The sequence below is a fragment of the Mustela nivalis genome, assembly GCF_964662115.1.
Source record: "Mustela nivalis genome assembly, chromosome: 3".
In the NCBI taxonomy this organism is placed as follows: Eukaryota; Metazoa; Chordata; class Mammalia; order Carnivora; family Mustelidae; genus Mustela; species Mustela nivalis.
This window is the reverse complement of record NC_139022.1, coordinates 108,995,574-109,023,022: the sequence shown is the minus strand read 5'-3', so window position 1 is coordinate 109,023,022 and position 27,449 is coordinate 108,995,574. Positions and strand designations below refer to the sequence as shown.

Below are 27,449 nucleotides of genomic sequence, written 5' to 3'. Positions count from 1 at the left end.
CGTGGGGCTGCTGCATTGAAGGATCCTTAGGACACCATGCTCAGAGGAGAGCTGTGTCTCTGTGTCTCTGTGCTGGGGATGGTGTGGGAGGTGCCAAGGGGAGGGAAAAGGGACCCTTGCTCTCCTAGACTCTCCTTTATAGGTAGGGCTTCAAAAGCCCCCACAAGTAAGTGCCTTAGGACAGTAGGGTGTTCTCCCAGAGCAGACCTTGCTTTGGGACAGGTTGGAGGAGCTAGTGGAGAGAGGAAACTAGAGGCCAAAACCCAAGTGTCAGCACCCACCCGCCTGGCCTGGATTTTGGCTTTGGTGAAGGAGTCCTCCCTGTCTCCTAGCTGTGTTGGAATGGGGGTTCCAGGGACAAAGGACTGTCCCATGGGAGAGCCCAGGCCTCCTTTGGCACTTCATTAGCCACTTACAGTGGAGGCTCACCTGAGGCAGGGAGGCCTTTGGAACAGACCTGGTTCAAAGGAAAGAAGCTTTACTCACACAACAGTAGCTTCCCTCTGAAGCCTAGTTATTATTCCAATTAAGCCACACACAATCTGCTCCCTTAATAACACCCTATCCCAGAGAACTCTGGGGTGTTTTCACAGAGGGCAGGTTGGACAGGGCTGAGGGTGGGGTACAGGTCTGCATGCTGCAAGTCGCTGTGACAGGTCCCTGGGCAGCAGGAAACAACATTACCAGAAGGGCATTGGCCGTCAGAGGGTCCTGTCCCAGGTGGTCTGACTTACAGTGTAGGTGCCCCTGGGTGAGGGGGTGTGGCTCAGAGGACTTCTCACCTGGCCCCAGATTATTACAGAATGACTAGCACCTATGTGGAGAGCCAGCCACCGCACTCAGGGCTCAACGCTGCTCTCCTTTATTCTCACCAGCCGATTCTGGCCCATAGATGTGTTTAGTTTGGCCCTCTCAAAGTGTTTTTAAAATTCTGAAACAATTGCCAACATTGGAAGTTCAGGAGACTTGTGTGAAAACCCAGATGGAATCCTTGTCGTCTGGGAGGCACATCTTTCCCAAGAACCCAAGGTCTGTAGAGGAGTAGAGTTAGAATTTGAACTCCATAACCCAAATCCAGAGTTTTTTTTCTTCTTTGGGAGATGTGGGCCTGGAAGTGGAAGCATCTGGGATCCACGGGCAGGATTGCAAGAAAGAAAAGTAGATGCGGTCATAGCACATATCCTGCTGCTGCCCCCACCTGTGAGAGTGCTGGGCTGGTAAGAGGCAGGCTAGGCTCAGGGCCCTGTCAAAGTCATCTTTGTCACACTCAGATGCCGGAGGAGAGCAAGGATGGAAGCTGTGGGTAGCAGAGCATTATTGTCCCATTCAATCCACAACCTGGGCCATGGGGCTGCTTGTACTCTGTTGCACGGAGGCAGAGAAGTCTGAAGGTGAGAGCATGTGCTCCTGAACCAGATAAACTTCTTATAAGCACTGTGATCTTGAGCAAGTCATTTAACCTCTGTGCTTCCTTTTCCTCATCTGCAAAAGGGAAGCAGCCATCATGCCCACTGGAATAGAGGGTCTGCTCTTAGGGTTTCATGAGGTCCCTGTGTACCAAGGCATCCTCCTCTTTCTGTCACAGTGTTGAGGAATTTACATCCCTGCACTTATGCCGCTGGTAGCCTCAGGCTCTGCCTGCCCCTGTGGAGCTGCCCAAGGGAATCTTTCTATCATCCTAATCCTGCTGTTAGGGGACACTGGAGTGGGGAGAATGTCTTGGCTGAGGTCAGGTCTGAGGCGGAGGGTCCTGGTTGGCCTAGAGGTCTGGATGGTCATGCCCCACCTTAAAGAGCTGATGTTCCCTTGTCTCTGCAGGGTCACCGGGATATAATGGGAAACCCAGGGCTCCGCACAAACAGACTTGTTGGAGTGGGTGGCAGTGACAGGCGCCCCATGGGGACCGGTGGGGACCCCGGTTGGCCGGCAGCTGGACTGAGCAGCAGGACTTCTCTTGACTGACACTGGCTCCTTGCCCTTTGCTTCGGGCAGTGAGGTAGCCCAGGTTCCAGGCGAACAGGAAAGTGATTGGAAAATGCTATGGGTCCTGAATCCCAGATCTGTTCTCACATTAGGACTCAGCTACTGACTAGCTGTGAGACACAGGGCAGGTGAACAAGCCCCTTGGGTTGCTCCCCTCCAAGAAGAGACAGAAGCAAGCCCTGCCACCCTGGACTCTGTGGGATCGAAGGAAATAGTGGGTGGGAAAGCATTCCCCACAGGCAAGAGCTGACCCTGGCACAAAAGGCAGCTCTCAGTGTGGGCTCAGGCATAAGACCACATGGATTCAAATCCCAGTTCAGCCAGTTAGAGTCAGACAAGGCCCGGTGCCTCGGTAGTCAGGGAAGCCAATGGCTCGGAGCTTCCGGGGGTGTTAGGATCATGAGCCGAGCCAGTGTTGTTAAGAGGAAGGAGTTCAGTATGGGGAGCTGCTCATCCTACCTTGAAGTAAAATCCTGTAGTTGAGATAAAGGTGGTTAATGTTCTTATCTGGGGAAGGACATCGCTTGAAGGAGGGTAGCCCAGCCTAGGACCAATCCCCCTGGGCCGGGCGTGTCTCAGGAACCCAGCTTGGAGCGTCCCTCCTCCTATGTCCTTTCCATACTCCTCTGGCCACCACCCTCAGAATGTGCCTTCAGTGCTATCTGAGCTGGCTTGTCTCTAAACTCAGGTGGCGTGGTCCCTCTGGAAGAATCAGTCTTGTTTCCCCTTCCTGCATCTCCTCTGGGGTGGGAGTGGATTCTCTGAACCACCTGAGTTGCCTTGAGTGGAAGCTAGGGCTGAGCAGGCCCTAATCATTGTTCTGGGGCCACTGACTCCCTTGCCCTCCTTCTGTCGTCTTTGGCTGGACTCCTGCTCATCTTGGGGCTCTGGACTCGGGAGGTGGGAGATGCAGTCCTCTGTCCCACTCCCAGGGCTCCTGTGGGTGGCTTGGGAGAGAGGGTGAGGCTGGCTGGGAGAAGGCTAGGGCAAGAGGGCCTTGTTCTTGTTCTTAACTGCAGCAGCGTGAGTATGGGGAGGTAGGTTATTGGGCAGTTTTCTGAGAGACTGAGGATTCCCCAAGCCTCCTATAAGTATAATGGAGCCTGCCTTTTGTTGCAGATGGAAGAGAAGAGGCGAAAATACTCCATCAGCAGCGACAACTCTGACACCACTGACAGTAAGGCCTTCCATTTGGGGCTCCTACAAGGAAAGCATTTGAGTAATTATCAGGCCCCCAGGCCCAAATGGGGGGAGGCTGCCCCATGGTCTCAGTGTTGATGAAAGTGTTAATCAGGCCAGGTCCTTGTACTTAGTACTGAGAAAGTCGTACACATGTGTGGCCTCTAGACCCTTGCTGTCTTCTTCACCCTACTTCCCTCTACCCCCTAGGTCTCAGTCCCACGTGTTTTTCTCTGGTTGGAAAAGATCATCTCCCCTCTATTTCTTTGCATTTGCTGCTCCTAGCTGCTAGGAGCACATCCCTCTCCCTCTGGCCCTTAATGTTAGATCAGGACCCTGTTGAAAGTCTCTGCACAACAGACAGAAAATCTGTTAAGTTTTATTATAATTACCTGATAGAAGTATCATTTCTTAATTAGTGGTAAGCTCCTTGATAAGCGGGGTCATGTCTGGCTCATTGCTGTGTCCCCAGTTAGAGCAGGTACATAATAGGTGTTCAGTAAATGTTTGTCAACGGAATTAACAAGGGATCTTGGCAGGAGAATCTGAGAGGTAGACTTGTGTATGCGCTGTGTGGCAGCTGGATGACTTGGGGTTGGGGGTCACAGGGATGGTTGAGGAGAAAAGAGGCTTAGGGAGCCCCTTCTCAAATGTGGGGGGAGATAAGGGAGGTTTGCAGAAGGTGGGAGCTTTTCTCTGATACCAGAAGGCCGCTCTTCCCAGATGCCTTAGGAACCTGCCCTGCATGAGCTGGTCCAGTAAGGAGTTCTGTTGTACCCTACGTAGGAGAGGTACACTGCCAACTCCCTGCAGCCTGGTGGGAACCCACACAGAGGAAGAGGCTGAGCTCATTGCCAGGGAGGCTGGGCCTGGAGCCCTGCAGCTCTGCACCTCAGTTTGTTCACGAATGTGCTGAGCAGCTGGGGATAGCCCCCCAAGATCCTGAGGACAGACACCAAGATGGCCAGTCAGTCTCAGCCCCTTCCCTACCTCCAGGTCTCATTCACTGCCCTTTAGAATCTGTTTGCTCAGCTCGGCTCTGGTGTCTAACCTGGCCAGCCCTTCCTCCCTGTGGCAGGAGATCACAGCGTCCCGCCCTCTGTGGCCGCAACCACATTGGCTGTGGCTTGTCTCAGCAGAGCCAAGAAGAACCGCATCCTTTGCTTCTGACTTCAGTCAGGCACGGGAACCCCTGAGGGCCAGGCACCTGCAGGAGTGGGGGTCCGGGCAGCTGCAGTAGAGTTGGGCTGGACTGTGGCTTACTCCCTTCCCACCAGCCCCCCACTCGTGCACCCACCCATGGCTGCTGCCCCTTGGACCCACGGGATAAAGGCTGTAGTCCTGCGGTCCAGCAAGGGCCTCGGACTCTAGTGGTAATATCGTGTTTATCGAGCCAGGCTCTGGGCCGGGGACTCTGCTAAGCCTTAAGAGGCGTGGCGTCCCTGAATTCTCACAGCTTTTTGTTAAGTTAAGTTAAGGTTAAGTCATTTGCCCAGGGTGACAAGCTAGCAAATGGGTTTACTTTATTTTTATTTTTATTTTTATTTTTATTTTTTTTAAGATTTTATTTACTTATTTGACAGACAGAAATCACAAGTAGGCAGAGAGGAGGAGGAAGCAGGCTCCCTGTTGAGCAAAGAGCCCGATGCGGGGCTCAATCCCAGGACCCTGGAATCACGACCCAAGCCGAAGGCAGAGGCTTTAACCCACTGAGCCACGCAGGCACCCCATGGTTTACTTTAGAGCAGCATTCTTCCTACTGGTCTTTCGTGCCTCTGCGTATCCACTGGGCATCATCCCAGATAGGATAGTGTCTCCAGTTATCCCCACCTAGGGCAGGAATGAAGCATGGCCACAGATGGCCTCCTTCCCCAAGGAATAAGCAGAGGATCAGAGAGGGCAAGAGACCTGTAATGGATCACAGAATAAGCTAATCCTGAGTTTGGGTCACTGCCTTTTATTTCCTAAGCCCCTATGCTTGGTGAGCAGAGGAAGCACTCACGTCCCCACGCGTCCTTGGAGAGGTCCAGAGCAGGGACAGGGTCTCACAGAGGTTTCCACCTCCTGAACATGCAAGTCAGAGCCTTCCTTACAAGCTTCCTGTCCTTGGTCAGGGGTAGGTGGTGGGTGGGTGGGTGGTGTCCCTGGCCTTCCAGGGGCCCCTAATGGGCTGTGCTCTCTCTACAGGTCACGCTACATCTGCTTCACGATGCTCCAAACTGCCCAGCAGCACCAAGTCGGGCTGGCCCCGGCAGAACGAAAAGAAGCCCTCAGAGGTGGGTAGTGATGAGTGTCTGGACAAAGAGGAAGCAGTGGTGGGGAAGTGACAGGAGCGGACTGCCGTGGAGAGTGAGGGAGGGAACGCTGCAGATGCGAGGTGGGGGGAGCCTTCCCCCCAGAGAGAAGAAGCCCTGCAGAGCCAGGCCAGTGTTGCTAAGTGCCGTGAATGGGAGAAGGGGGTACATGTGCCAGCAGTAGCCGTGTAGGTTGTTGTAAAGATGTTCCAGTTGAGCTGAGTGAGAGTAGAGGCCTTTCAAGGATCATAAGCAGGGTAATGACTGAGTCTGACGTGTTCACAAAAGGCCCCACTGGCTGCTGCGAGGAGAAAGGAAAATGTGGGCAGGGGTGGGAGCCGGGAGGACTGCTCTGCAGCTGTCCAGGAGAGAAGCCATGGTGGCTGACAGCCAAGTAGTGGCAGTAGAAGAGGAAGCAGTCAGATTTGGAATGTTCCAGAGGATAAGCCAAGGGCACCACGAGGTGCTGATATGGGGGTGAGGGCTGGGGTCCTCAGGATCATCCAATTAAGTTATCTGCTCTTTCTGCCCGAGTCCCATGCATCTGCATCCCAAGCCTTCCGTACTTGGGCCTGGGATGTTGCTTATGGCAGATAGAGGTAGGTATGCCTGCCTTCTCGAGCTGTGAAAAAGAGCACCGGAGGTGGGTGGTGTTGGACATGAATGGACATCATGATCCTGCTTCTTGTGGCCCCTGAAAAATCACATCCTAGGACCACGTCACACTCTCTCAGGTCCTCAGTGCATTGCACAGGGCACAGAAGAGGCCCTTTGCACAGATGCAGCTGCAAGTGCATTGAGCCCCCAGGAATGGGGTTTGAATCTGGCCCTACAGCGTAGCCAGGAGCTGGGCTGGACATTTCACTTTTTTGATCCTTCTCAGTGCATCTGTTACAATGAGGAAATTGAGGATCCCAGGGTTGTGTAGCCAAGACCTGAAGCTCTTGAGGCCAACATTACCAAGGGTGGGAAGGCCCAGAGTCTTGGTGCATAGCCCTTGAAGTGGAGTCGGGGAGGTTATCTTTGTTCTGAGCCTGGAGCCCCGCTCCCCACTAACTGCAGAAGCAATCATGGCTTCGGGGGCAGTCCTGAGCAGCGGTAGTTAACCTGTCCCTTGGGGATGGGGGGGGCATCTTCCGCAGAACCTTGCATTTGGAAAAAAAACTCCTCGAGCTGGCCTACCCTAGGATTCTCTTTTTTGTGTGTGTAGGGTGCGGATTGGGACCTGATGCCTCCCATCCCCGTCCCCCAACCTAGTGTCCTCCTTTGGCCCCATGGGAGAGGGGTAAAGGTGGAAAGAGATGCCTCTGGGAATGCAGTAAGGACCGGGATGAAAGCTGAGAATTAGGTGGGCATGAGGGATACTGTTTTGAAGTTCTTAGCGCCCTCTTGTATCAGCCCTGCTCAGTGGGTAGATGGATGTGCTCAGGGGCACTGGAATGCACGAGGCAGAGTGTGCTGTAGGACTCTGGGAGCCTCTGGGACCACCTCTCTTCTCCTCTACCCTCACTCCCCTCCTGCCCTCTTACCCCCAACTTAGAGCCACTGGGCCTCCCCAGTTACTATAGTTGCATTAGTAAAACAATAGCCACTTTATGTTCTTTTCCTATACCTAGGAGGCAGGAATTCTCTGCCCTTTTTGGAGATGAGGAACCTGTCTCAGAATTCAACCTGCCCCTGCCCACTGTGGCTATTCAGATTGGAGAAGAGTGGGTAGTTCTGGGGAGCTGCTGGGGATGGCTGGTTCCCCCAACTCTGCCTGCCCTGCTTTCTCCAAGCACCAGCAGGAGGTGGGGCCGTTTCTCAAGGTAGCGATCCCAAGGGCAGGGCTGCCATCTGTACCCTGGATAGGCCAGGGGCTGGGAGGAAACAGGTGTCAGTGAAGGCTGAGGGGAAAGAGTGATTTGCATGAGGCTAAAAATTCCCCTCCCTCTTGGGTTTTCCAGCACAGAGCCTTTGAACCTTTCTCCACCTAAAAATAGAATCACATCTTTGTAGGGGTGCCGATGCCCAGCTCTGCTGGGGACTGGTTTTGTATAGCCCTGGGTTTGAGCCCCAGGGCCTCTGCAGGCAGCTCTGAGGCCTGACTAAAGACATCCGCCCTCAAGTCCTGGGCTCCAGGAGGGCTGAGGAAGCCCTCCCTGCCTTGAACTGTGGCCAAGGACAAGTTTTTCCTCCCACAGCAGGCTGGAGTGCAGCCTGTGAGGTTTCCCTCGTCCCCTAAGTGAGGAGGCTGAACCATAGCCGGCATAAATTCCAAGTGATCGTGGGGCTGAGAGGAAACCATCAATGAAAGCTTCCAAATTATTTGGCTCATGAGAAGGCAGAGATGAAAAGCAAGGATTTGGCGGCAGATAATGTTTGCGCTAAATCTCCTCGCTGGGCTGTTCCCTCTCTTTCTGTGAAGGGGTTGAAGAGGAGTCCCTTGATAGTCTGTAGGGCCTAAGGGGAGAGAGCTTTGGTCACCTTGGTAGAAGGGGATTTGGGAGTCCCATCTGTCCAGTCCCCTGTAGTAATATACCTGTGGGGTGGCTCTCAGGCTGGTCATACAGTGTGTTTCCAGTCTGACCCAAGATCCCAGCCAGAATACTTGTAAATTGATGTGCATGGTGCAGGCCTGTCCCTGGTGGGGAGCCCATGGTTCCCTTTGTCTCTTCATTTCTCAGTGTGGACAGTGATGGCATGGGGGTTTTGATAACTAGGAGTTCTTAGCTTAGCAGCAGCACCAGCACATAGTGAAGCCAAAAGCCACAGTAAGGGCTGGGCTTGGGTCTACGCCAGACCAGCGGCTGCCCCTGTGATGACCTGCCAGGGGCCGCCCTTCTCAGTGCTCCTGAAGGTATAAATCTAGGGGTTCTCTCTATACCAGAGTAAGGTGCTGCAGGGCTGGAAAAAAGTGCTCTGACCAGGAGTCAGGACCCTGGACAGGGCCGAGGCCTGGAGGCCCAGCTTCCCTTCTGGCCTTTAACCAGTCAGTGGCCTCCCTGGCCAGAGTGAAAGAAGGGGTGGGGGAATACAGGCCTCAGTACTGGAGCTGAAGGGACAGGCCCAGGGGTTCCTGGGAAAATGGGTTTTTGGTGGAAGTGTACCAAGTCTGAAGTCGGCTGCAAGATCCCCTTTGGCAATAGAGGACAAAGGTATAATTGACCCCAAGGACACAGGCTGCTCCCTTCCTCTGCTCTGCCTGCCTATAGGATCCCAACAAAGCTGAGATGTGTCCCGTAGGGCTTAAATCAGCAGGCCAGCCCTGAAGGAAGGGAAGGGCTTAGCCTGTCCTGGGAAGGGGGTACTAGTTATAAACCATGCTATGGCCTTGGGTTTCTGGCTTGGCTTGTCTGACCAGATCGCATAACCATTATTGGTGCTTACCACTTCGTGGGTCCTAACTCTGCGAATCTGATGGAATCATGAAGGCTATTCTTTTAAATACTAATACCAGGCCCCCATCCTACCTCATCCCCAGAAGTTCTGACTTAAATGGTCTAGAGTGAGGACCCCAGGTCTCTGTACTTTTCTCGAAGCCCTTTTGTTGGAAACCAGGTTTGAGAACTACTGCCACAGACCTTTCTCCTTAATTTGCCAAGATGGGAGTTCCTGACTTGATCCTCCCTGGAAGGACCCTGAAGCCGAAGGAAAAAGGGGAGGCCTTCCAGCCTGGTTCAGTGACCTAAGCAAAGGCAGGGAATGTGGGTGAGTGGGGTCCACCTGCTGATCCCTCCCTCACCAACAGTGGCCAAGGGACTGACAGTTTTCTGCCAAACCATCGGCCTGGCCTTGGTATGAAGGACAGTTCAGGAGAAGACCTGACCTGAGGCTGGCTCCGTAGGTTGGAAGCTGCTGTTTGAGGCTGTGTCTTTCTCAGGCCTGGTGCAAAGAGGCAGACGGAAGGACAGGCCGAGCGGTGGGGGTTTCCCCTGGGCAGGGTTTTCAGGAAGTCTGAGCCCCCAAAAATCAGCCAATGGGCAGGGACCCGGGTCTTCAGGACCCAAGAGCTACTGATAGTGATTAAGCTCAGCAAGCATGTGAGGGCACCTGACAGGCCCAGCTGGGTGCCATCGGGGAGAGGATGGGGGAGATGCAGAAAATGCAGGTGCTGTCTCCAGGGAGCTGGTCCTTTGGTAGTAGGATGCAGGTGCTAAACAGGAAAGCGTCTGTTAGGAAAGGTGCGGCCAGCTTTGCCACTGAGGAACTCTGACTGTTCGTCCCTGAGCCTCCAGGTCATCATCTGTAGAGCCCTGCCATGGCCTCTCTGTTCAGTAGAAGTAGCTGTCCTTCCCTGAGGCTTGTGGATCCCAAAGGTGGAGGAAGTGAGTGGAGGTGCAGCCTCCCTGGGATCAAAGTCTCGATGGTCCCAGAATGGGGTGGGAGAGGAGTTGGGATGCATCTGTCCTTTTCCTTTATAGGCCTTGGTGACAAATTGGTAACCCCCTAGATGAGAGAATAGGGCTCTCTGCAGTTTCCACAGGGGCCCTTTACCATACTCAGTTTCTTGCCCTTGGGGACAGGGCCTCAGAGAAAAAGATGATCCTTGTGAATGCACAGTCTCTGTCCCCACTGGGGTGTCCCCTAGACTCAGGGTCCATGAAAGTTTCTAAGTTCCCCCCCCAGAAAAGGCAGCAAGGATGCAGCTTAATGGCTTGACCTGTTGCTTTTAAAAAATGGGATCCTTCTACCCTGGGTACCGGCATGGGTGGCCAGAATGTGTTGGGGTGCAAAACCACATGGTAAAGAAGATGCCTTCCTAGAGGAGCACAGGTGCTATCCAGATGTTTGAAATAACATTTTTTATTAAAACAGTGATGGCATATGTTACAGTAAAAGGCAAAATACCGACAAACTTTAAAGATAAAATACAAGGGGCACCTGGGTGGCTCAGTGGGTTAAGCCGCTGCCTTCAGCTCAGGTCATGATCTCAGGGTCCTGGGATCCAGCCCCGCCTGCATCAGGCTCTCTGCTCAGCAGGGAGCCTGCTTCCCCGACCCCCACCTCTCTGCCTACTTGTGATCTCTTTCTCTCTGTCAAATAAATAAATAACATCTTTTTTTTAAATAAATTAATTTAAAAAAATAAAGATAAAATACGAGAAATCCAGAAAGGTTTTATGCTTGCCCTGTGGTTTCAAGCCATGTTTCTAGTCAACAGTTCCTCTGCCGCCCCGTGGGGCATGCAGGCAGGCGGTGAGGGGGAGCCCTTCCACTGGGCCAAGTGCCTGCTTTCTTAGACTCCTGCTGCCTTCCTCTGGAGTGGGGAGCAGAATCCACTTCCAGTGTAGTTAGAACCAGTACTGCTCTCGCCAGCTGGAACGTCCTCCTGGCCTCTGGGGCTTGTCTTGCAAAAGAAATGTGTGTAATAAATTCTTTTAAAGAGCAGGAAGTGCTGTTATCCTTGTGAAAGAGAAAGAGGGTATGTGTTTGAGAGATGAAGAAGTCTGACCAAATTAACCTAGTGGTAGCTTGAATGGGGCTGGGCAGAGGGTGGCTGTGTTCAGAGTCCTTCTCTGGTGTTTTATGACTAATTTAAAGTAAGTTTGCTCTTGGCTGAGATACTCTCTTTTTTTTTTCTTTCTAAGATTTATTTATTTATTTGAGAGAGCCAGCAGGGGTGGGTGGAGGGGAGAAGAGAGGAAAAGAGAATCCTAAGCAGGCTCAGTGCTGAGCAGAGCCCAATACAGGGCTTGATCTCATAACCCTGAGATCATGACCTGAGGTGAAACCAGTAGTTGGAAGCTTAGCTGACTGCGCCACCCAGGCACCCCTGGCTGAGATACTCTTTATCAGATTCCAGCCCAGGAGGCTTTTTTTGTTTTGTTTTGTTTTTAAGATTTTATTTATTTATTTGAGAGAGAGCATGCGTGCATGAGTAGGGGAGGGACAGAGGGAGCCCTCCTCTCTGCAGGGAGCCTGACTTAGACCTCAGTCCCAGGACCCTGGGATCATGACCTGAGAAGAAGGCAGATGCTTAACGACTGAGCCACCCACACACCCCTCCCCCAGGAGAGACTTTGTAAAAGAAGAAATACCTGGCTGGCTCCCAGGCAGTAATATTGCAGCAGTTAAAATATAGTGCAGACCTCAAATAGTGGTTTACTTCGAGTCTCAGTTTCTCTATCTGTAAAATGGAGGTGATATGGATCAGTTGGCATTATATGTAGAGATACATGTATATTATATATACTTAAAACATTTAGAATGGCACCTGATTTAATAGGACAGTTACTTTTCAAAATTAGCTGTTTTTTTAATAAAAGATTTTATTTATTTAAAAAAAAAGATTTTATTTATTTATTTGACAGAGAGATCACAAGTAGGCAGAGAGGCGGGCAGATAGAGAGTGGGGGAAGTAGGCTCCCCGCTGAGCAGAGAGCCTAATGCAGGACTCCATCCAAGGACTGTGAGATCATGACCTGAGCCAAAGGCAAAGACTTAACCCACTGAGGCACCCAGTTACCCCTTAGCTGTTGTTTCTAATGAGATGAAGTGCTCAGAAAAAAAGCAATTAGGATTTAAAATGAGGTATTCAGTAGTAATTTCATTTGGCTCTTTCAGGACAGACCCCCAAACATCCTTTGGAAGATTTGGGGGAAGGTGCCACTCCTAGCTTTATATTGGGACTCCTTGACAACGGTCAAGGAGAGGCCATCTTGGCCAAAGCTATTTTCATTGACTTTGGGACAGTGACCAGGACCAGTTCCTAAAGTCACCTGGAATAATCTTTGGGGCCAGTCCCCTGCATACCAGGCAGGATAGGAAGTTTCAGAGTTTAGTCCCACTTCAGACAAATCCTGGGGTTCGTTCATTTATTCGCTGTACAGCATTTCTTGAACACCTGCTGCGTGGCGGGAATGGTGCCACAGACCGGTCCAGTGATAATCAGGACACATGCAGCCTCTGCTTCTCTCAGCTGAATTACTGGAGGAGATGGACATCCAACAAATAATTACACAAATAATCCTACTTTGTAATTAATGATAAGTGGCAGAGCCATTCCTTATATAACTGAACTTCCTCTTGGTGTCTCTCGATCTGAAATACACCCTGATACAATAATTCACCCTTGAGAAAAAGAAGCAGAGACCAAGGTCCCAGGATGAGATGTTCAAATGACATCCACTAATCTCGTGATCATGTACAAGAACTCTGTGCACGACCCAGGGAAAGTTGCCTGTGGTTGTTGTCTTTGCTTTTAGAGGTCATGTCAGCCTCCACTTTTAGTTTCTGGTAGAGCCTGTTTTGGGTTCTTCCTGGGGAAATAGGTGTGGAAAACCAGACTGTTCGTGGTTGTCGTCTTCAGTCTCAGGAAGAGGAACTGGAGGTCAGGGCCGTGCATGTATCCCTGCGTCTGGGCAGAACAGGGTCGAGTGCTTCCTCCAGAGCTGCTCTGGCTCCCCAGCACTCAGATTGGTTATTACCTTTGAGTTTTAGACCTTTAGACATTCTTCATACTGTTTGAAGAAGCTACAATTAACATCTCCCAAGCAGCCCAGCAGAATGTGGTTGCTAGGCAGCAGACCTTTAAAGACAATTTGTCATTTTCTGCCATAAGAGAGAAAAAATAGTAAACATACACGTTCTTGGAAAATTACTTGTTTTCCACCTTCTAACTTTCTGGCCCTGGCAAGGCCTCTGGTTCATCAGTGTCTGTTTTATTCTTTATTTAGTTTTCATAAATAATTCAGAGGCATTTGGGGAGAATAATTGAGTTTTTTTCAAGCTTAACCTCTGGTCATTTGGAACAAAAAGGATGTTTGGGTGGCAGTTGGGTTGCCGTATTTGTGGACAGGTTGTGTATAAATGTACAGAGACTCCTTTGGAAGGTGCAGAGGACCTAACTGCCCAGCTGTACGTAACCTCGGGCAGCAACCCAAGAAGGTGGCTTCCGGTCCGTGGAAAGCTCTTGAGCCATTCAGCCTTTGTTTAGCACCTCTCAGGGGCTAGGCCCCATGTACACTGTTGGGCTCCAGCCTGTGGCCTGGCCAGACCTCACTGAGCTCACCAACTCTTGTGGGGGCTACATGGTAATTCCAATACAGGGGCTGTGGGAGGTCAGAGGAAGCCCAGAACCCAGCCTGGGATTGGGGAAGGTTTTCCAGAGCAGATGTGGATGGGACCGAGAACTCCAAGATCTAATAGGCCGGCATCACTTTGGTAAGAGAGAAGAACATCCCAGCAGGGTGCTTCTCTGTGCCAAGAGTAAAAAGTGCTCCACAGACTATGTGTATCTGTGTGGCCACAGGGGCTGGTTGGCCCTGCAGCTCAGCCTGAGGGAAGACAGTGGAAAGCCACCCAAGGGCAGGGTGTGGAATTTGCAAAAGCCACCATCTGATTTGCATTTTTCAGCCTTTGGGGAAGCTGATTTGGCTCCTTGAGGGCATTGAGCACGTGGCCAAAGGGGACAAAGGGGTTGTGAGGTAATGCTGGCTGGCTCCAGAGTTTGTGGTCGGGGATCCTTTGCCACTTCTACCATGTAGGACCTGGTATAGGTTATTTAACTAATCTCAGGTTAAAGTCCCAGAATAGGCATTGATGGATGGCAGCACTGGCCTCACAGAGGTGGTGTAGGGACCACTATTAAATTAATTCCAGAATATCCCTTACACTGCTACCATATCCCACAGTGCTCTTTACCTGTTGGCTGCTGCCATTATGACAATGCTCCCCTTCCTGCACTTCCATCAGTCCCCTGCCCAAAAGGGCCACCTGTGTCCAGTCTGACACCTGATCCCTGAGTGACCAGGATGAAACGTGCACCTCTCTTGGGGCTAGACTCTTTCTCTCTCTCTCTCTCTCTCTCTCTCTCTTTCTCTCCCTCCCTCCTTCCCTCTTTCCCTCTGTCTTCCTCTCCCCCTGTCTTCCTCAACTCCTCTCTTTCCTTCCCTCCCTCCCTACCTGCCCCCCCTCTCCTTCCCTCTCCTTACTGAATCTGATCCAGTTGAGCTTGGAATCCCTTCTGTCTTGCTGAGTTCTCAACATCATGCCTGTTCCTAGCTCAGGGCCACCTGTCCCCTGCTCGTGAGGCTTGGCATTCTGGTCTTTAAGACTCCAACTTTGGGGGTGCCTGGGTGGCTCAGTGGGTTAGGCCACTGCCTTCGGCTCGGGTCATGATCTCAGGGTCCTGGGATCCAGCCCCTCATCAGGCTCTCTGCTCAGCAGGGGGCCTGCTTCCCTTCCTATCTCTCTCTGCCTGCCTCTCTGCCTACTTGTGATCTCTGTCAAATAAATAAATAAAATCTTTAAAAAAAAAAAATAAATAAAGACTCCAACTTTGGTAGGGCACTGGTCCTTGGGCTTCGAGCCCTGCAGACCAGAGGCTGAGAATTGCTCTAGTTGGGTCCCCTTGCTTGGGGACTTCAGCTCTACATATATCCTTGAGGTACCTTACCTTGTTGATGGGGTTTTAGAAAGCACCGTGGAGGAGCCAGCTGAGGGCCGCAGACCCCCTCGGGTAATTTACCAGAGAGGCCCTTTCATTCATTCATTCCCTTACTCAGCCCCTATTTTCTAAGCACCTACTATGTGGCAGTCATCATGCCAAGCACTGAGAACAGAGCAGACACAGCAGGATTGCCGTAAGGGAGATGGGGGGAGGTGGCAAAAAATAAATAAATAAATAACAACAGAAGAATACCAGTTAATTGTTGGGGTGTAAGTGCTGGGAAGCAAGGTAGGTTGACAGAGTGAAAGTGGCTCTGTGGGACGCTGGGCACTCCCGGAGTCAGGGTGATTGGGAAAGGAATCCTAAAGAAGATGGTGCTTATATGTCAGCCAGGATGAGGGAAGAACAATAGCTTTTAGACTTACCCGTGAGTCTCTGGAGGAGCGCTTAGTGACAGTAGTGAAGGGTTGATTTCTGGGCCGAGATGATGAGCTGTCCCAAGTGGGAGGCTCCCTGTGGCATCAGAGCGACAGGGTTTTGGCCTGGACCCCACTTGGTTTACCAGGATCAGAGAACTCGAAGGCTGTGATGTGTCCCCTGTGGGTTCAGTTCACCCCACCAGGCCCCATCCTAGCTCCAGAAGGAAATAACCCAGCCCCAGTCCTGCCGGGCAGAGGCGTCACCTAGGGAAGGCCCAAGCCAGGAGACTTGGGAAGAACAGCACGGAAGCACCCACTGCCTGAGTTTGTGTTCTTGTATCAGCCGTCTTCACTGCTTGCTAATAAGATATGCAAATTATCAGGGCTGTGAGATCTTCGCCGCATTTCATCTTCTGCTTAATTAGTATTTAATCGTAATCTCATTTTAATTTTTTCACACTGGCACCCTAATTAAATGTTAGGGTGTTAGTCTTAACAATTAAATTATATTGGCAAATAGAGTCTTCAGGAAACTTGACCTTTTCCAAGCCAGGGCCCTCTCTAGCCAGATGCAAATGTTAATTAGATTTCTTCAAGATGCTGCCTTGAGTCCCCTTGGTGTGCCCATTTCGGTTGTTTTCTCCTTGTCGTGGCCCTCGATTCAAAGGAGGCGGATACCCACAACCAGTGAGTTGGGCCCCTGGCGGGCAGAGGTTAGCATGGAACGGCTTGGTCATGAGCCTCTGGAAGGCCAGTGAAGCTGGTTTTTCTGGGGACGGGGAGGTTTGTTGAAGTTTCGTCTGCGGCCTGCAGTGCTCTTGGAAGTGGTTTCTTAACTAGTCCTTCTCGTTGGGTGATCTGGAGCTGTCACTGAGACCTGAGGCAGCCTTTTGTGGAGGCCACAGTGAGGTCAGGCATTGGGGAGAGAGGGCATTGGTGGCAGTTGGGCTGGGCTTGCAGATTGTTCTGGGGTAGGAAGGCGGAGGGGATGGTTGGGGACAGACAACACTGGGAAGAGCAACTTCCTCTTGAATGAGCCGTTGCCTGGAAGAACACTGAGCAGGAGGGTGCGGACATTCATGGCCTGGCTCTGAGAAGATCTGGATGGGCTTGACTGAGAACAAGTGCAGCCCTATCCACCTCTGACTCTCACACACAGAGCATGGCCCTGTGCTGCCCCGGCTGAGCAGGGAACATGCTGTCCTTGTTCCTAAGGGACACTGGAGACCCTCACCCATCTATAAGCTCTGCCGGGCGCTGGCCTCTCCCTCAGCTGTCGACATAAGGTCCTGGCCTTTCCCTTGCCTGGCGTTGGTGCCCTGCACTCCTTCACACCTCCCCTCTAGCCTCTGTTGGCAATAGGAACATAATTCTAAACCTTCTATAGAAAGGCCCCCAGGAGGCAGTCCTTTAATGGCAGTAATGCCTTCACAGAAGCCTTTCTACTGTCTGGTTTTGCCCTTAAGTGTTTCCCCTTCCCTCTGAAGTCCACTGCCAGCCGTCATTCAAACTCTGTCCTTTAACATATCAGAACACAGGTGAATTCAGTTCCACATTTACCAAACATCTCCTGTGTACAGAGCCCTGGGCTGAGTTCAGAGAAGATGTGTCATTGTCATGATTGCCTTCGTGTTGGCTTCTTACTCTGAAGTTAGCGGGCAGAAAGCCCACCTGAGCTGCCTTTGCCTCTTCCTGCCCTGGCTGCAGAGCAGACCCCCCTGAGGCACTCTTTCCTCCTCTCCTCCTGACAGGTCTTCCGGACAGACTTGATCACAGCCATGAAGATCCCAGACTCCTGCCAGCTCAGCCCGGATGACTACTACATCCTAGCGGACCCATGGCGACAGGAATGGGAGAAGGGTGTGCAGGTGCCCGCTGGGGCAGAGGCCATTCCAGAGCCCGTAGTGAGGTAAGCCAGACAGCCCATGCCAGGGGGCCCTAGACAGAAGAGGCTGGGGCAAGGGACCTTTGTGGCCTGTCTCTAGTCTGTCTTAGATGCTTTGGTCTCCTCAACCACTGAAAAATTCCAGAAATACTAGTAGTCTACCTTTGAGGCAAGGGCCTGGACTTGGGCTCGGGCTCAGCTCTGGAGCCAGATGGCTTGGGTTCAAATTGCTATTTCCATTCACTGTGACCTTGGGCCAGAAATGTAATCTCCCTGGGCCTCGGTTTCCTTGTCTGTGAAATGGGAGCAGTAACAATACCTCTTACTTTGTATGGTGGTCGGGATGACAGGACAGTGACGCATGGGAGACACTTGGCCCAGGGCCTGGCACATACCAGTGCTGGGTAGAAACTGGCCATGGATTAGCTTGATGTCAATCCAAGTTGAGTCCCATGAGCGGCTCTCATCAGGGAAGTTTCCAGGCGTCTAAATAGTCTCTCAGACAGGGCTAAGCTGTGCTATTGACTTCTTAAACCTTTTTAAGGAGTTGTGAGTGGGAGGGAGATTTATGCTGGCACACAGCAGATGCTCAGGAAGCTCTGGCTATGACCATCCTCAGGAGGATTCCCCAACAGCGCTGGGTCAGGGCTGGGTCAGTGGGTATCCTCTAGGCTTTGTAGATTCTGGTCTTGTGGATCGGAGAGACTCCTGGTGTGTCTTGGCCGTGGCCCTTCCTCCAGTGACAGAAGACAGACAGTGCTGCTCTCTGCACCCTGGAAAACCCCCTAAATCTTGTCTCTGGGCCAAGGGACCTGATGCCCTGGCCTCCCCGGCCCACCAGCACACTAGCAGCCCGGTGGCTCTCTCTTAGGCCCATTTGACCAGGTCTGAGGGAAAGAGTGCAGCCTTCATCGCCCTTGACATTGGCACCATTGCTTGCTGGCAGCCACACCTAGAGTGGCTCACAGACCCTCAGTGCCCAGCTGGTGCCAGGTCTGTGCTGGGCACAGGATTACAGGGATAAATCAGACTCTGTACCCTGCCTAGGTGCATTGTGAGGACTGGGTGCTGGGCAGAGCTCATGCTGTGGCTTCTAAGGTCTGAGTGCCTGCCAGCGCTTGGTGTTAGGCTCTCTGAGAATCAGGGGAGCTCTAGGCTTCTCTAGAAGGGAGAACATGTGGAGTTTTCTAGAGGGAGTGGATTCTCCACATCCCCTACCTAGGGCCAGAAACAGGGCTTAAGCTCCTAGCCAGTTTCACACCTTCATTTCACCAGACTAAGGAACTGTTATTAACCTATTTGAACCAGTTTCCTCCTCTGTAAAGTGGGGCTAAGAATAGTAGCTGCCTAATGGTGTGATGGGGACTGCAGGAGAATACACATGGCAGGGACCCAGGCAGCAAAGGGGCGGGGCAGGCCAGCAGCTGGGGAGAGAGGTGCCTCCTGATGAGGCTTGGCCCAGCTGTCTGTTCTCCCTCCTTGACGTCAGTGTCAGGTGGTTCCAGAAACATCCAGTGGCCTGGGTAATTAATTGCAAATGCTTCCATACCAGTAGCATGGCTTCTGCCTGCCAGCTCAATGCCTTATCTGTTGACAACAAGAACAGAGCACGTGTTCAGGCAGCTCTGGCTCAAGGAGGTGCATTCCCTGGGTATGCACGGCGCCTCTAAGCTGACAGGAGCCAGGCCTGTCCGTGCTCTCTGAAGAGGACAGATTGGAGCAGGGCAGGCTGTTCTCGAGGAGAAGCCTCCCCTGTCTCCCTCCAGCCCAGTCCGTCCGTCTTCCTGTGGACCTCCCACTGAAAGGCCCTTATCTAGAAGCCACTGCAGCTGCCAGCACAGGCAGAATTGTTACAGCCGCTCTTCTTGAGAATCTGCTGGCTTGAGCCTATTACGTTCATCTTCTCAGTTAATTATCATACCAGCCCTAAAAGTACATCTTACTGCCCTGATTTGATAGATGAGGAAGCTGGGAAATTCTGGGGAATTCCCTGCGTGACCGCCAGGGCCTCGGGGGCTGGGCCAGGAAATTACAAGCCCTGGGTTGCCCCTGTGAGGCCCAGAGAGAGCCTGTGCCCCAGTCACACTGGCATACTGGCTCTGGCTGCCTTTCCCCTGCTGCTACCCCAGCGCGTTCCATCTCCCCCCTTTTAATCCAGTCTTTCCTGGCCCTGGGGCAGGTCTGCCTACCTCATGGTCTGAAATTTCTCCGGGTAATGAGAACCTGTCTCACCCCCTGATGGCGAACTGAGTGATGGCCTCTGCTGCTCCCTCTGTGGCCAGAAGACTCCACCCAGGGCAAAGCCAGCCTCTGGTACAGGTGTCCTCTTTGGAGTAGACACCCTCCCCCAGGTCCCAGACCAGCCATCCACTTCCTGCAGCTGACCTCTGCCCTGCCGGCTAGAGCTGAGATGGTGTCCTTAGCCTGGGGTCAGATAAGCCCATGCCTGGGAAGAGACCTTCTGCCAGAGCCAAAGAGGTGTCACAGAGGAAGCTAAGGGCCCCAGGAAGCACAGAAAATGCCTTCTCTGACGTGAGCCCCTGAACCCTAGATTCTTCGAGAAAGAAAGGAACATGATCTTGGCTCCAGGTGTCTGGCCAGGTGGCAGCTGAGTGACCACACAGGTTGTAGCGTGAGGCCAGTAGGTCGAGGCAAAGCTCAGATCCAAAACCTGACTGAGCCTGCTCTGGGGGCACAAACAAAGCAGAGTCAAGACAAAAGTAATCTATGTTTTTAAAAGAATATATTAATTCCAATAAGACCCTCAGGGGACTTTGTAGGACTGAGAATATCAGTACTGCATCCATTTGGAATGATCTGTTTTTCAGGAGGATTGGGGAAGTCACACCATTAGTGGTTACCTGAGGCTTCCTTCATCTGGGCCTCCCATGTGGGACAGGGTGGAGCCAAGCACTTTCCCTTGCTCCTTGTGCCCTTCAGCCTCCTCCGACCCTCCCCTCCTGGTCTGCAGGCTGTTTTTGCCTCCCTTTCTCCTCCATCCTTTCTGCCCCTCTGGCTGACACGTGCCAACTCCTGGAGCCCAGGAGTCCTCCCCACAGCTCAGCCACGTCTCTGCCACCCTGCCTTCTCCTCCCCAGTCTGCACTGAGTCCCAGCCCCTGGCAGCCCTGCCTTCGACCCCAGGAGGCCTCTTGGGCAAGTGAGGGGCCTCTCAGCCCTGGCAGGGCTGGCCAGATGGAAACCAGGCTCCGCAGCAATAACCATGGCAACCGGTGGGGGGTGAGAAGAGCTGGCATTTTGAACTGGCATCGGGAACTCAGGGGCAGCACACAGCTGAGCCAAGAGGGGAAACTGGGCCCTCCCAAGGCAAAAAGCCCTCCTATTCCATTTCAGAAGGAGGAAAGTGATATCCAGAGGACTTAAAATACGCACTCAAGCACCTGTAGGGCTTGCTATGTGCCAGGCACTGTTCTCAGAGCTTTACACATATCCGTCCATTTAACCCCTGCCAGCCATAGAAGGTAAGTACTGTTACTGCTAGGTTATTTTTTTGGATGAGGTCACTGGGCCCAGAGAAGTTAAGCAGCTTGCCCAGATTGCACAGAGTGGTAGGTCAAGGGGTGCCTGGCAGGCTCAGTTGGTAGAGCATGTGACTCTTATCTTGGGGTCCAAGGTCGAGCCCCACATTGGGGCTAGGGTTTACCTAAAAGAAAATAGCGGATCAGGACTTTGAGTCCACATTCTGCAGCTAGGACCCTTCCCATCTGCCTCAGGGAGAGGCGTGGCCCAAGGGAGGGCCACGCTGGAGTGTGGTCCTGGGAATGTAGTAGGCCTATTTTTCTGTCCAGGGGAGGAGGCCTCCATCTTGCACTGAGGGTGGGGGCACCACTGTGAGAGACTTACGGCCCAGGTTACATTGTATCTGGGGAGGGAGACCTTTTCTGTAGAGAGGGCCATCCTGCCCTGCAATACTATACCCCCCAGATAAGGCCCCTTCTCACTCTAGAGGAGGCCTAGCCTCACGTCCCCTTGTGGAGATGTGAGGACAATCCCTGGCCTCCCACCTAGCCTTGAGGGGTATATGCTAAAGGACCTGAAGCCTTACTGACTCGACCCCACTTCTCCCAAAGTGCCTGGCACAGAGCATTGCTCAGAAGAGCACATGGACGGCCTGTTGGATAGCCCCAGGCAGGGCAGATCTAGGTCAGGGAGCTTTAGCTGAGCCCAGATGCCCTCATGAGAGGACCAGGAGAGGTGTGCTATAGGCAGGATGGATGTTTACGGGATGTGCAGGACAGTGGGTCAGCACCCACTCCCAGTCCACATTCTGTCCTTTGGTCTCCTCTCCTGCTTACCCATAGTCCTTGGAGTCTCTGCAGGTGGGCAGGCAGGACAAGGTAGTATTAGGAGGTGACCTCAAAGTCTCACACTTCACTTGCCCACCAGCTCCTCAGCTGGGCTGGCCAACTCACTGGAGGTCCCCAGACCCAGTGAGGGTGGCAGGCTGAGGGTCCCTCCCCTCATGTTACCCTCTCTTGATTTCCTAGGATCCTCCCGCCGCTGGAAGGCCCCCCTACCCAGGTGTCCCCTAGCTGCTCTGAACTTGGCGAGGGCTCCCAGCCTGATTGGCCTGGGGGTAGCCGCTATGACCTGGACGAGATTGATGCCTACTGGCTGGAGCTCATCAACTCGGAGCTCAAGGAGATGGGTAGGTGACCTGCCAGGCTGAGAGCGGGATTGGGGCAGGCCAGGCAGAGTTTTCTTCAAATGGCAGCATTCTCACCCTCAGAAGGGCAGTGCCCACCACGAGGCTTTGGCGCTGCATGGATATGAAAGAAAGTCACTACCACATTACTGATCAGAGAACTTGTTTGGGGTCTCTGTGCCTCATGTGCTATAGCTGTCAGGTGGGAACAATAATGACCTGTCATTTGCAGAGTTCTTGAGGATATTATTGATAAGCCTGTTACGCAGAGATTAAGTGAGCACATAAGTGAGGCTAGGATGACAGATGGGGTGTGGGGTCAGTTAGTAGGGGCCTCCTGGCTGGAGCCCACCAACATGTCCTAGGATGGTCCCCCTCCCAGCCCATATATGCAGCTCAGGCAGTGGATTACCCATGCATGCAGCTGCATCCCAAAGATCCCTCCATGTTGTCCACATGTACACATGTGTGGTCACAAGCTGGCTGTCTAAAGTCAGAAGAGCAGGACCAGCCACCAGGGGTGTGTGATATTGAACAGTCCAGCCCATCCCGTTTCCAGATGATGGCACTGAGGCCCATGACAGTGGATGCATTTTCCCAGGTCATACAGCGGACAAGTGGAGCCCCCTCCATACACCTGTCCTGACAACCCAGGCTCTTAACACCGTCCCCTGCTGTCCTCACAGAGAGGCCAGAGCTGGACGAGCTGACACTGGAGCGAGTGCTAGAGGAGCTGGAGACCCTGTGCCACCAGAATATGGTACGGGCCATCGAGACTCAGGAGGGGCTGGGCATCGAGTATGATGAAGACGTTGTCTGTGACGTGTGCCGTTCTCCGGAGGGCGAAGATGGCAACGAGATGGTCTTCTGTGACAAATGCAACGTCTGCGTGCACCAGGTGGGCAGCCCCTCTGCCCCACCCCCATCCTCGCCTGCTGCCGGCAGCTGGTCATCCTGGTCCTTGCTAGAGGGATGCCATAGCCCCACAGCTGCAGGCCCTCAGAAAGCAGGACGAGGGAGGAGGAAGGGGATGGAGTGAGTGCCCCAGGGCTCAGCGCTGTCCCCAGACTTGAGTAAATACCCGCTGGGTGATCTTTACATCCTTTTCCTGGGGGCCTCGCTCCATCTATCCGCAGTGAACTCCCTGACCCCCTGCTCCTCCCCTCCGACCTGAACTGAGGAAAAGGCTGCACAGTGCGGTGATGGAAAGCGAAGCCTGGAGCTAGGCTGCCTGATTGCAAATTGTGGCCTTGCCCTTTATAATCTCTGTGACCTTGGGTAATATCTTAATCTCTCTGGGCCTCTACTTCCTCAACTCTAAGTAAAAATTAGTCGTTGGGAGGATTCAGTTATTCCTAGGAGTTCTTTGCTTAAACAGTATAGTACAGGCTAAAAGTATTTACCACTGCTGATCTTACAAACCAGGTGTGTTAGTTGGTCCGAAGGTTGTGGGTTATTGTTAAGCTGTTTAACAAACCAGGTGTGTTGCCAGACGTGCTCTCCCTCTTCATCTTGAGCCCAAACCTCGCAGGTTTTAGGCATCTCTGGGCCTTACTTGCAGAAGACTTGACTGGAACCTAGTGGACCCACTCTAGCTCTGACTTGAACACACACTACTCCTTAGCCATTGCTGCTGGAAGAGCTCCTGGGGAGCTCAGAGGCAGTGGACCCATCATTCATTCATGTCCCTTATACGTAGTAGCTCATAGGTTCATAAGCCCTAGGCATGACTAGAAGGAGCCCCTTTCACAAATCTCTGAACAGAGAAGAATGCTCAGGGCCTTGTCCTCAGACAGCATACGAACCCAAATTTGTGTCCAACTTCTGGGAGCTCATGGACGCTTCTGAAGTCCAACACTTACTAGGAACATCTGACCAAGATGACTTTCCTCCCAACAGAGGGCAGAACTGAGCCCTTCTGCGGAGGACTGGAGTCTTGGCCTTAAAATCCGTCCAGAGGCCTCCTTACCAGAGCCTGCTAGCAGTGGGGTTCTGTAGCTCCTCACATGGGCTGGCCAGGGGCTGTTTGCAGCTGACTCCCCACCAGATGTAGATGGTGACCACCTTGCTCTCTCCCCAGGCATGCTATGGGATCCTCAAGGTGCCCACGGGCAGCTGGCTGTGCCGGACATGTGCCCTGGGTGTCCAGCCAAAGTGCCTGCTCTGCCCCAAGCGAGGAGGAGCCTTGAAGCCCACCAGAAGCGGGACCAAGTGGGTGCACGTCAGCTGCGCGCTGTGGATTCCTGAGGTGGGCAGATCGGGGCGGGGGGTGGCCCTGGGGAAGTGGAGCATAGAACTCCGGGAGCAGAGCACTGAGAAAGAAGCAGGCTTCTGTAAAAAGGGGTGTCTCATGTGGCACCTGAGAACTGGGGCAGCAACCCATAGAGAGCTTTGCCTGTGGATTTGGGTAGAGCTCAGGTGGTGGTTTCCATGGGTAGGTGGGATTGTGAGCCTGGGGTACCCAGGGGGTAGGTCTGAGAGCCGAGCAGAAGTCAGGCAGCAGAGCCGAGGGGAAAGTGTGTTGTGGGTCCCTCGAAATCCAGGCACTGGTTCCAACCAACATCAGGCTCCTTGCTTAAAACAAAAATAAGCCAGCTGACCTTAAAGGAAATCAGGTAGTCAGGCAGAGAGCTAATTAGAAGTGGATGGTGGTCCTGCTACCACGGCTGTGGCTCAGATGGAGGAGTTGGCCTGGGTCTGAGTCTAGGTGGTGGGGGACCGTGGGTGACAGGCCAGGCCCACTGTGACTTAGTGAGTCACCAGAGCACTGAGCCCCTGGAAGGCCATCCTGTTTTATTTGAAATAGGAAATGCTAAAATTCACCAGAGTTTCTGCCCCAACCCTGCTGTGTGCCCCAACTCGGAATATGGCCCCTCTCCGTTGCTGCCTGTGCCGGCAAGCAAGCCAGGTGGCCCTTTCAGCAGGGGCCCTTTCCCTTCTTGTGCTTCAGTCTGAAGGCTCTTACAGGGACCCCCACTAGGCTTCTGTCGTGATCGTGGTTGTGTTGACAGTGGTATCTTGCTCCCAGAGCAGCTCTTCAAAGCTGGGACTACCTCTGAGTGTGCCCTGGGCTGGGCATTACAGAGACAGAACTAGCAAGAGCTCTTCCTCACCACGGGGGCCCTGTGGTTCAGGACCTCTGGACAGGGGCCCTTCTGCCATCTTAGGCATAGACAGTGGGGAGGCAGATGGATTCACTGGGACTGAGGGGTGGGCTGTGCCCAGGAAAGTTAGATAATGGTTGTTGGCTTGTCCCCGTAGGAGGGATAGGCAGGACTAAACAAAGGCATATCCCCAGTGCCCAGGAAAGCCCTGGAGGAGAAGAGATGCTGCCTTGAGGCCTTAGTTGCTGCCCAGAAATGTAAACTAAATAAACACATGTTCTAATAAGAACTCCAAAGGTGCTAGTACGGAAGGGGTGACATACAGAAGACACGGGCATGCTGCATATACTCACCTGCGTGTGCATCTGCATGCGCACACACACGCGCGTGCACACACTCACACACACACACATTCTGCAGCCTCCCTGCCTCAAGGCCCACACTGCCACGGGCACATACACACACTCAGCTACACGGACTGATGTGTACTCTCAAACATGGTCACAAACAACTTAAGACTAGTCACAGGTAAGCAAACACTAGTTTACTTACTTCCTGGTCAGCTTGGGATTCGGGCTGTCGCACTGCCCTGTGTGCCCACTGCCTGGTTTTGGCAGATAACTCCCTTCTGGGGGATCACTAGAGTCGAGCTGGGGAGGAGAGGCCTGATGCAGCTCCCTGTCTCTTGCCCAGGTCAGCATTGGGTGCCCAGAGAAGATGGAGCCCATCACCAAGATCTCACATATCCCCGCCAGCCGCTGGGCTCTGTCCTGCAACCTTTGCAAGGAGTGCACGGGCACCTGCATCCAGGTACGAGGTCCTTCACCCCGTGGCTGTCCAGGGACTTCTGACATCAAATGTAACACGTGGGAGGGGCAGGAAACACTCCTCCTCCAGGTGAGCTAACAGGCTCTCCCCATGCAGGGCCAGGCTATGGCAGTCTGTCCATAGCAGGGGGTCCCAAATTCTGGCATGCATCAGTTTTATCTGGGGGGCTTGTTAAGACAGGCTTGCTGGGCCTGTCCCCCGGGGTCCTGATTCAGTGGATCTGGAATGGGCTGAGAATTTGCTTTTCCAGCAAGTTCCCAGATGATGTGATGCTGCTGGTTTTGGGGTTGGAAAATGGGGGTTCATTTTTTTTTCTCATTTTCCTAGCAACAGTTGTCATTGCAGACACTAGATGTACTTCCACCCATTTTTAAGACTTTCAAAATGACTTGTGCTTGCAACATAAAGGTTCATTAATAGTTGGGTGGGGTATTGCTGAAACATTTTATGAGTGGCCCACAACCATCTTCCAAGGCTAGGGGAGAGTAGCAGACCCCGAGTTGGCCCCAGCTGCCTCGGCAAGAGAAGGAAGGGGTCCACTTCCAGCCCCTCTTCCCAGAGGACAAAGGAGACACACAACCCTCCATCTCAGTTCAATGCTGTGGAAGGGAGGCAGTGACCGACCATCCCCCAGCCTCTTTCTCCTAATTCCTCTTGTTCCAAAGTCGTTCTACCCACACAGTCATGAAGCTTATCCTCAAGGATTGTCTGATCACCTGACTGTCCATTTCCCCGGAATATGTATGGTGCTGAACCCCATTTCAGGCTCCCCTAGAACTCCCCCTTCCCATTTACCAGAGCTCCTTCCATATCCACAGGATGTTGGGCGTCCGTGCCACTTTAGATCAGATCTCGCCAGGAGCCTGGATTCTCAGGAACCTCTTCCTTCCTCTCAGGGCTCCCCTTGTGCCTCACACTTGCCCTCCTCTCCCTCCAGTGTTCCATGCCTTCCTGCGTCACAGCGTTCCACGTCACATGCGCCTTTGACCATGGCCTGGAAATGCGGACTATCTTAGCAGACAACGACGAGGTCAAATTCAAGTCGTTCTGCCAGGAGCACAGTGACGGGGGCCCCAGGGGGGAGCCCACTTCCGACCCCGCAGAGCCCAGCCCGGCTGGCGAGGACCTGGAGAAGGTGACCGTGCGCAAACAGCGGCTGCAGCAACTGGAGGAAGACTTCTACGAGCTGGTGGAGCCCGCCGAGGTGGCTGAGCGGCTGGAGCTGGCTGAGGCGCTGGTGGACTTCATCTACCAGTACTGGAAGCTGAAGAGGAAAGCCAACGCCAACCAGCCGCTACTGACCCCCAAGACCGACGAGGTGGACAACCTGGCCCAGCAGGAGCAGGATGTCCTCTACCGCCGCCTCAAGCTCTTCACACACCTGAGGCAGGATTTGGAGAGGGTGAGTGGCCCCGGCTCTGGCCCGCTGGCCAGCCTGCCTACCCAATGGATGTTCTGGGAGCCTTTCTGCCCCGTGCACTCTGCCTTGCAGCAGCCACGGCTCTCCAGGACTCAGACGTTGCGCTCTGGCCGAGGGGCTGAGGACCTCCGGTTCTGTAATGGGGCGGGGCTGTCTGCTGCGGGGCAGAAGAGGGGAGCATCTGGCCCTTGGGTCTCTGAGCCCCTCTGGTCCCTACTTTTTTATAGGCCTGAAGGGTTGGGGGCCCTGCCAGGGTCCTGCAGCTAGAGGGCATCAGAGCTGGGCCACAGCCCAGGCTTC

The 27,449-nt window shown here is 53.1% G+C and overlaps 1 protein-coding gene across 18 annotated transcripts in view; it reads left to right on the top strand.

The window, feature by feature from the left end:
• JADE2 (jade family PHD finger 2) overlaps window positions 1-27,449 on the top strand; it is a 53,363-nt gene that overhangs the window by 7,449 nt on the left and 18,465 nt on the right. For 11 of the 18 annotated variants that reach the window (XM_082725649.1, XM_082725645.1, XM_082725651.1 and 8 more), the window contains 8 exons: window positions 3,103-3,160; window positions 5,350-5,438; window positions 16,999-17,156; window positions 21,640-21,800; window positions 22,484-22,695; window positions 23,878-24,045; window positions 25,595-25,711; window positions 26,667-27,131. In XM_082725649.1, the coding sequence (XP_082581775.1) occupies window positions 3,103-3,160; window positions 5,350-5,438; window positions 16,999-17,156; window positions 21,640-21,800; window positions 22,484-22,695; window positions 23,878-24,045; window positions 25,595-25,711; window positions 26,667-27,131 (1,428 nt within the window). Of the gene's footprint in view, window positions 1-3,102; window positions 3,203-5,349; window positions 5,439-16,998; window positions 17,157-21,639; window positions 21,801-22,483; window positions 22,696-23,877; window positions 24,046-25,594; window positions 25,712-26,666; window positions 27,132-27,449 lie in introns of all 18 variants that reach the window. The other 7 variants (XM_082725658.1, XM_082725647.1, XM_082725656.1 and 4 more) reach the window with 1 other exon arrangement.